This window comes from Emydura macquarii, unplaced genomic scaffold (assembly GCF_026122565.2).
Source record: "Emydura macquarii macquarii isolate MOO-44397 ecotype Brisbane River unplaced genomic scaffold, CSIRO-AGI_Emac_v2 contig_485, whole genome shotgun sequence".
Lineage (NCBI taxonomy): Eukaryota > Metazoa > Chordata > Testudines > Chelidae > Emydura > Emydura macquarii.
This window is the reverse complement of record NW_027130622.1, coordinates 7801-16797: the sequence shown is the minus strand read 5'-3', so window position 1 is coordinate 16797 and position 8997 is coordinate 7801. Positions and strand designations below refer to the sequence as shown.

The following is an 8997-nucleotide window of genomic DNA, read 5'->3' as shown; positions in this document are numbered from 1 at the left end:
AGCGGTGACACGCCTGCAGCTTTTGCACCTGTTGCGGTGCCATGTGGAAGGGTCTTTGGGCAGCACACACCTGCATTTACTGACTGGTGGGGCAGCTGGCGCTGCTGAACGTTGGGATATTCAGATGTTAGCACTATCGCTTTAAATGCGACGGGGAGGGGGGTGGTCCTGCCAAACAGGCTCTGTCGGGAAGCCTGAAATCTGTCGCCAAAGAGCCAGCCTAGAACTGGGGGGCTGAGCTGAACCATACTGCCCTGAGGAGCAGCCTGTTTTCTCTCCCACACCCACCCCCGGCTGCAGCCCCCCTGCCCCGAGCCTGCAACCCGCAGCGCATCAGCGACGGGGAGGATGTAGGTGGTAAGAGGGGTTGGGGGGCCACTGGGATGGGGAGCTCCCCACAGCCAGGAGAGCCCGGGAAATCCCCCCCCATCACCCCTTCCTTGCCTCTCCGTGTTCAATCATGTCTCTCCCTCAGCCGTGAGCTATTCTCTCCCCTCCTCTTCCAGTTTTTTTTCCCTTGTTTCTTTTCATGATTGCAAAATCTACAGAGAAACAGCGGCTTTATTTGAGTTTATTCTGCCTCCATCCACAGCTTCGCAGCCTTTGGATGCCCCTATCCCTGCACCTCACAAGGCAGCATTATTTACCCCATCCTAATATGTCGTGGTGTAACCCTGTGTACTCCCACCTGCACCCCGCACACCTTTGTGGATCCCACCTCCCCATGTGCGAGGGTTGCAGCCTTGGGCTCTTAGTGTGGCTTCTTGCCATGTCCCTTATGATCCGGCATCATTTACCCGCCTGCCCAGCTGATGTGCAGACTTCCATAGTAGAGTTCTCCCACTTTAGCGCTGGAGGAAAAAATGTAGTGCTATTTCCCCAGTGCCGTCCTCGTAAGATTTTGTGTGCATTTCCCCTCCCTCAGCCTGCGCTGACATGACTCTGTTTACACTGGTCCACCGCTTCCAGACCCAACTCACTCAACTCTGAATTTCCCAAATGAATTGTAGCCCCACCCAAATTTGCTTCCACACTCGAAAAACTGGACTGTGACAGGACCAATAGGTGGGAAAAATGCATAAGGGTGAGGTTTAATAGAATTGGGGGAGAGGAAAGAACCACGGGTTGACCTGTGAGCGACTGTAACACCGGTTTTGTCCTGTGAACTCCTTTGTGTCACGGTATGGATAATATCTAGCCAGATTCATTTCTAGGTGGCAAAATTGAGCAGTCAGTTTAGGCATAATGAACTGGGACAGGATTTGCTTTATTATTCATGCCGCATGCAAACACTGAATGGCGACTTTGCGTTAGTGCGTTTTGATACATGCATGTTTTCAGTGGGGAGGGGAGAACAAATGTTCTTTGTGCCCAGGGTGCTGATAAATCTCCACCCCCCTCTGCTCACAGGTGACAACCCCACCTACCCAGCGTTGCTAGCCCGCTACGATTCCCCAGCATAGATGGAAACCCATGCGCTTGCTGTAGCCCAGCTACGGACGTGGGCTTTCGGCTTTTGAAACCGTGGCCCTAATATTCAATTGCTGCTGCCTCGGCGTCTGCAAGAGCTTTGAGGCCGTGACTGCCCAACTTTAGCTTCTCAATGTGGCCCTGGATATCCCCCACGGCCAGGAATTCCGTGCCAGCCTCGCCTCCCGGGCTCATTAGGGGGAGCACGTGGTGGACGACGTCACCGAGGACGTGGGCCAACAGCTCATAGATCAGCAGGTTCTTGGTGAGCCTCTCAGTCACGCTGACCTTCCCCGCCAGCCCGTTCATGAAGGTGACACATTTCCTCAGCCCCTTCTGCAGGGCGACGATCTCCCCGTGTTCCACAGCCAGTGCCTGTCGCTCTGGCTCGATCTGATCCAGTCGCTTCTCAATGATCTTGATCTCGGCCTCCATCTGTCGTTGCTGCTCGGTGTACCTGCAGACTTCGGCCGAGTACGTGGACTCTTCATTTGTGTGCCGATTGACGGCATCCTGGGCCTCGTGGGCGGCTCGCTCGGCGGCGTTCATAGCTGTGTGCCCACAGCCGACCATGATGGAGCCTGGTGAAAGCAGATAAAATTAGTTATCGGCTGATTCTTGGGACTGCACCAGTGCTCGGAGGCCCTGCCTTAGATCGGGTCCCCCCATCACGCCAGGCCCTGCACAGACCCCTCCCAACTGCGATGGGGGCCCAGGCACTGCTCGTGTGGAGGGGTCCCCTAGCGAGTTCCAGCCCCGCCCTGCTTCCTCCCCCGACAGCCTTTGGGGAGGCCGACATTCATCCAGGACTCACCCCCCAGACACACGCAGTCCCACGGCCCCTCCCAGCAGAGCCTCCTTCCCTTAGGCTGCTGTTCACACACGGCCTGGGGTTCGTGCCCTCTCCAGCGACCTGTGTGGCCCCTTCCCACCCCAGAGGAGGGCGCAGAAGGGCCAGCTATCCAGCCAGAGCCCTGTGGGGCATCTCCTGTGTCCTCCCTCCGGCAGCGCTGCGGTAGGGTGGCTTCCACAGCCTGGCTCCTGCTCTAGGCAGTGGGGGGCTCCATGCACAGACCCTGGATGGCATCAAGGCCCTGTTGGGCCAGTGCCTCCCAGCCACCAGGCCAAGGCGCTGACAGGCTAAACAGAAATAAATGGACGGGGACTTGAGAGAATTAGGGTCTAATCCCTGCTCTGCCAGGGCCCTGCTGGGTCACCTTGGACTAGTCACATTCCGCCATTGTGCCTCAGTTTCCCCATCTGTGCAATGGGAATAACAACACCCCCTCTCCTTTGTGAAGTACTTTGAGAGCTGCGGATGGAAAGGGTTAGATAAGAGCCAGGGGTGGTTAGGATTAAATAAGGCCCAAGGCTTTACTTTGCTGCTAACACGGCAAGAAATCATTTACTATCACCTGGTTCTTAAGTATGTGATAAACGTGTGTTCATGGGATCTTTCTATTTATAGAGCCTGTCCATCCATCTCCATACACCCCCTCTGCATCCATTCATCCATCCCCACATACTCCTCTCTCCATCCAGCCTTCATCTCTATACACCCTCTTCTCCATCTGTCCATTCATCCTTCTACAACCCATACATCAATCTATCTGCCTGCAGGCCTCTCTGTCCACCCACCTCCCCATGTGGGATCCACCCAACTGGCTGCCACAAAGCTCCCCTTCTGCCACATACAAAATATCAGGCCTCAGCCTTGAAGAGAGTTCTCTCTGGAGAAGAGGAAATTTTGGTCTCTGAGTCCTGATCAATCCTGAGCATTTCTGCTGAACCTGCAGGCCAGGATGGAGAAACCCAGCTGGAGAACCTGCCAGCTAACTTCATACAAATCAAAACATCCAGTGAGAGGGAATCAGACCCACTGCCCCAGAGGGGAAAGGCACAGTGCCCCATTCCCTGCACCCCTGAGCCAGTCAGTCCCGTCCTTGGGGCTGGATTGGAGCTTGCACCCCCTATATGGGATAGACCCCCCTGACCCATTCTCCAGCTCCTTTATGCTAGGCAGTTTCCTGCTGTTTCTTCATGCTCAGTAGGGACTGGAGAGCAGGAACTACTAGAAAGGGGATTGAGCCGACCCATCCTATGGTGTCCAGCGGACGGACAGACTCTGCAAGTCCTAAATCTCTGGTAGAAGTTGCAAGGTGTGTGCGATAAGGCGCCGTGAAGCTATAATGTAAACAAATAAATGCCACTCACCAGCCAATGTCCCCAGGATAGGAATAAACATCAGCCCGATGCCGATGTCTCGTACCAGTTGATTGTTCCATGATTCGTCTTTTCTTCTCTGCAGCTCAGCCTGCATTTCGCAAAGGTACTTTTTGGCTGTTTCCAGCATCTCTCTGACTTTTCTTTCTGACTCGCAGCAGGAGTCCAGCTCGATCTTTAAGCGCGCGAGGCTCTGTTTCTTTTCATCTTGCTCGTCCTGCAGGCTTTTCTTCTTCACGACTAGCTCCTCGGTTGTCTTATCTATGATCGCCAGCTGCCTTCCCAGCTCCTCTTCTGCTGCTGACAGCTCTCGGGAAGCTGCCTCGATTTGTTTCTGGATTTTACCACATGCATCCAGATCTGCCTCAGCTTCGAGTAGGTATTGGGTGAAACACACCAGCTCCCTCATCCCTGCCTCAAAATGGCCTCGAACGACCAGTTTATAACCCTCATCTCGTCCAGAGCACGTCGAAAGAGCCATGGGGAAGTGCCACGAGATGAACCCTGCCTGCAAGGACAAAATGACTGTGAGCATCGCAGACAGATGTTGGGTCCAGCTGCTAGAGAAGGACACCTGCCATCCATTCTGCGCAGTTACACCTGTGCAAATGCAGAATAACTCCACCGATGCTGCAGGGCTGCTCCAGATTCACACTGGGAGCGCTGAGACCAGAATCCAGCCTGAACTCCATAGATGACAATGGAGTCACTCTGGATTCACACCAGGGTCACTGCGAGCAGAATCTGGCCCTTTATCTTTATTTGATTCCTCACAAACGGAAGAGCTCTGTGGCCCCATCTGACAGGAAGGATCTATGAGACAGGTTGATGCCTTGCCTGCATTCCAAGTGTTGGCCCAGTCCTGTTTTCATGCAATACATGAAAGAACAGAGCCACAAACACACACACCCCTTCCTACCAAGAGGCACTTCAGCCTGACACACGGTAACTTTAATCAAAAGTTAAAACCCAACTGACTCTTATTGTTCTACCCTTTGAAACGTTCACTTACTGTCTATACGCTTATGTGTTTTAAAACCATTTTATCTGTTCATTTTACTCACTTTCAATATATATATTTGTAAAAACCCTATTTTAAGTATAAAAAGTCGCACCGTGCAATGTAAGATATCTACTGTCAATTGTAAAAGACACTGTCAAAAATGAAATAAGGCTTGCTTTAAAAATAATATGTAAGTTCTTCAGCTAGGAGTTGGCACTGAGTGATTGACGGGTGAATGGCTGAGCAATTGAGGTGAGTGTAGACAGGGAGAGTGAGTGAACAATTGGTCTGAGTGAGGGATGTCGAAACAGACATGAAGAAAACACCAGCCTCAGTTAAAACGTTTGAGGGAGGAGGAAAGGAGCGAAGATAATAACTTTTACCATTCAACTGGCCAAAGAGGAGCCACCTTGATAACTTTGGAGCCAGCCCATTTCAAAGGACAAAATCTGATCAGGCTTGTAACAATGTGGGTGATTGAGGATCACACCAAATGCAGTTGCAGCAGGACAGAGCAAAAACCCATAGACTGACATGGGGTCTTTTCCCGATAAAATGGGACAAGAAGATGAAGGCTGGAGGTTCGGGTCTACATCACCAACCAGCCAGGAGAACCGGTGCCATCGGCAGAGCCTGGCTCCTCACCCTCGTGCTGCAGTCACCTGGCCAGTGACTACACGAGCACCAAGAGGCTGGTAACTAGAACATCTGTGGGACCTCTATGTATGTTTGTCTGTCTCCCTGTCTGTTTGTGCGAGTATGAATGAAAGTACCAATTGAAACGTGTCAACAAAGTATATTTTATTAACAAGAATCTCTGTAATTGTAGTATTGATACAATGTTCACACTGTTTTCCTAGTGGCTACATTAGTGATACTATTTCACTAAAGTAAAGAACAATATTGATGTTATTACAGTGTTGATACTTTTCTTTGATACTATTTACCAAGTTTCTGTGTTCACAATAAATGTGGCTTCTTGCCTTATCCCCTGAAAAGATGCTGTGATATCTGTTATTTGAATAACACCCCCCGCCCCCAACCCACGGCTGAGTTGGGGTAACGATACGTCCCTGTCTTAAAGATGGGAACCCAAAGCAGAGAAATAAGGAGACTTGCCCAGCGTGTGGCAGAGTAAAGACTAGAACCGAGGTTTGCCGTGTCCTCGTGCAGCACCTCGATTGCAGGGTTGGTGTTTCTCATGCTCGGGTCTTGCAAAGCGAAGATCATATTTAGAGCAAAGCGAGAGGCAAAACGAAGGTCGTATTTGGAGCGAAGCGAGATGGATTTGCAATTGGTTGATTGTAGAGACTCCCGACAGTGTCAGCCAGTAGCGGGGGCCCCACCAGTGCAACCCTCTACTCAAACTGGTCTTCCTCCTCCGTGGTCAGCTCCTTCATCCCCCATTGCACTGCTTCCTCAATTGCCTTCTGCTCTTCCACAGTCACTGGGGGCAACACGGCCTTCAGCTCCCTGTCGATCGTCTCCACCCTGGCCTCTACACTCCTATCGAACTCCTCCTTCTTCTCAATCACCAAGTTGTAGATGGCTTGGCGGGCCTCGTCGCAACCTTTCTGTAATGCCTCCCGCTCGGCCTGGAAGCTCGGGTCGGAAGGTTCCATGGCGATCAGGCGCCCCAAGCTGCTCACGCGATCCATCAGGTAGTTATTGGACACTTCGGTGTAGGTCTCGGCAATCATGTGCACCAGGTGGGCCACGTTGGAAGCGTTGAATGCCTGGGTGTAGATGATGTCTTTCACAAAGGAGTTGGAGGAATAGTTTTCAATTTTCTGCACATCTGAGACGGAACTTACAAATTCCCTGATGTCCCGACTGAGGCAGGAGTCAATCAGGCTGGAGATCATCTGGAAGAACCTCACCATCTTCTCCCACTGCTCCTTCACCGTCCCCAGGGCCTCCAGCCCTTTGATCAGCATCTCTTTGGCTGTCTCAAAATCAATTTCTTGCACCTGGCATTTCTCCATGGTGCACATGAGCTCCATCAGCTCATCGTTCTGCCTCTTGAAGTTCTGATAGCTCCTCTCATACTCGTCCTGGGTCGACTTCAGCATCTCCCGGCTCTGCTCAACCTTCAAACGTGCGTTTCGCAGGGCACTGGATTCTCCCAGTAAGTCTTGTTGACATTTCGCCACATTTGGTGGCTTGGGGGCGAAGGCAGGAGATCCCACCGAGGATTTACTGTATGAATCAAATTCTGATGCTCTTTGGTATAAGCTTTTGATCTCTTCAACGAGAGACTTCTCTTCCGCCTTTGTTTTGTTTTGGGACAAGGCCATCTCTTCCAGCTGTTCACAAACACGGATGCCAGATGTGCAGATATTCAGAGCTTGATTTTTTGGCTCACACATCATTTCTCCGTCTATGCTGCTTTTCTGCTCTAGGAAACCTTTTTTCAGCCAGTTGCTGTCAACCTGCTGAGTTTTCTCATTGAAGACCTTCTCCATGCGGAGGTCACCCTGCTCATCGATTTGCTCTTTGAGTGTCGTTGCATAAGTCAGCAGCATTCCTGACTTTCCAAAAATCCTTAGTGCTGGTAGCGTGCTTTCACAGTCAGATTGCTCTGGATCAGCCTCTGCATCGCCTTCCATTCTCCCAGCTTGCGGCTTGCTGAGTTTTCCCGTGAGCATGCTTATAAACCCACCGATACTGGTAAATGGAGTTGTAATATTCTCCACAACGCTCATGGCCACGGCCTTCCACCCTGTGGGGATTTCTTCCATGGCTTTCTTGTACTCGTTAAAGGTCTCATCAACCTGCTGCTTCATCTCCTTGTGATACTGCTCGGCCAGTTTCTGAGTCTCCTCAACCGCCTTCTCCTTGATCTGTGCCTGCTGCAGCGCTATCTGGACGTCCTTCAGCTCATCCTCGTAACCCTTATTGGCATTCACACAGGCCTCCAACAGCTCCTGGATCAGGTAGATGACGTCTGAATACTTCTCCTTCACCGCCTGGGCTAAGTCTTTGCAATCGTCCGCCACGGTCTTCATGTGCTGTAGCTGCGTCGGCAGCATGGCGCTCACCGTCTCCATGTCCTGGAACAGAATTTTAACAATCACTTTCATCCGTCCAGGGACGCTCAGGGAGAGCAGTCTGATCTGGTCCATGTTGACGTGCGCGGTGTTGAAGGCCGCCCAGCCTTGGTTACTGACTTGACACAAGCAGGCCCTGAAGGATTCTGGGTATTTGATGTGCTTGAAGCCATCCTTAGGGGGTTCTTATTGATGGAGAAGTCCCCCTGCCCCGCTGAAATGAAAACCAGCTGCCCTAGGATGGCGATGGAGATGGGCGCCGGCATGAGGAACTCCTCCCAGTTGGCGTAGGACTTCATCCTCAGCTCCATCTCCTTCCGCACTTCCTTGGCTTTGGTGATACTCAGCTCAGCTTTAACCAGCGCTTGGGACTTTCCGCCTTCATCTGCCATCGTGTAGCCAGGAACCTGAAAATATTATTAAATGTGTATATTACAGTAGCACCCGATCAGGGTGAAGGCACCATTGTGCTGGGTCTGGGACAAAGACCTGGGAAGACATGGTCCTGTCCCTAAGACATGGTCCCTTTCAAACTAAGAAACATGGACTCGTGTGTTAGAGCAGGAGGGCTGGGAGCTAGGACTCCTGGGTTCTATCCTCCATTCTGTGAGAAGAATGGGGTCTAGCATGTTAGAGCAGGGGGGGCTGGGAGCCCGGACTCCTGGGTTCTCTCTGTACAATACAGGTAATAATCCTGCCTTTCTTCTCTCTGAGGTACCTGTCAGTCCCCCTTTCCTGCAGTATCTATATGCTTCACAGGCTCTCATGTATTACTCTCTCACAGCTCCAGGAGGCAGGGCAGAGCTGTCATCCCCAGTGCACGGATGGGAACAGAGGCACAGAGAGCCTAAGGACCAGATGTTCAAAGGTGTCTAGACACCTAACTCCCACTGAGAACAATGGGAGTTAGGCACTTAAAGACCTTAAAAAACCTGACCCTAAGTAACTAGCCCAGGGTCACACCAGAAGACTGTGGCAGAGCCAGAATTAAATGTGGATCTCGTCTTAAACTCCCTACTTAGCCACTGGCCCAGCTGCCGTCCGCTGCTCTTATTGGTTTAGATTGTAAACTGTCTAGGACAGAGAGTGTCTCTCACTGTGTGTCTGTGCAGTGCCCGGCACAACGGGGTCCAGATCCCTGTTGGGGCTCATAGGTGCTCCTGTCACACAAATGGTTAATAATACGAAGGTGCTGAATGGGCTGCCCTGTGTGAGACTGGATCAGATCTGGGCATATCAGCTGCATGTCGG

General features: G+C 51.6%; 1 protein-coding gene across 1 annotated transcript; it reads right to left on the bottom strand.

Annotated features, from left to right (window-relative positions):
* Window positions 1-1053: 1053 nt before the first annotated feature.
* On the bottom strand, window positions 1054-4336 carry LOC137146934 (uncharacterized). The gene is made up of 2 exons (XM_067538603.1): window positions 3685-4336; window positions 1054-2051 (listed from the first exon to the last, which is right to left on the bottom strand). Exons 1-2 carry the CDS (start codon window positions 4226-4228, stop codon window positions 1531-1533), a joined length of 1065 nt encoding a protein of 354 aa, XP_067394704.1. The 5' UTR covers window positions 4229-4336; the 3' UTR covers window positions 1054-1530.
* Between the last annotated feature and the right edge of the window lie 4661 nt (window positions 4337-8997).

Bases quoted from the DNA above. Each gene is read 5' to 3' on its own strand.
- LOC137146934 (XM_067538603.1), bottom strand. From the start codon at position 4,228: ATGCTCACAGTCATTTTGTCCTTGCAGGCAGGGTTCATCTCGTGGCAC. The intron at 2,052-3,684 runs GTGAGTGGCATT...TGCTTTCACCAG, and splicing joins TATCCTGGGGACATTGGCTG to GCTCCATCATGGTCGGCTGT.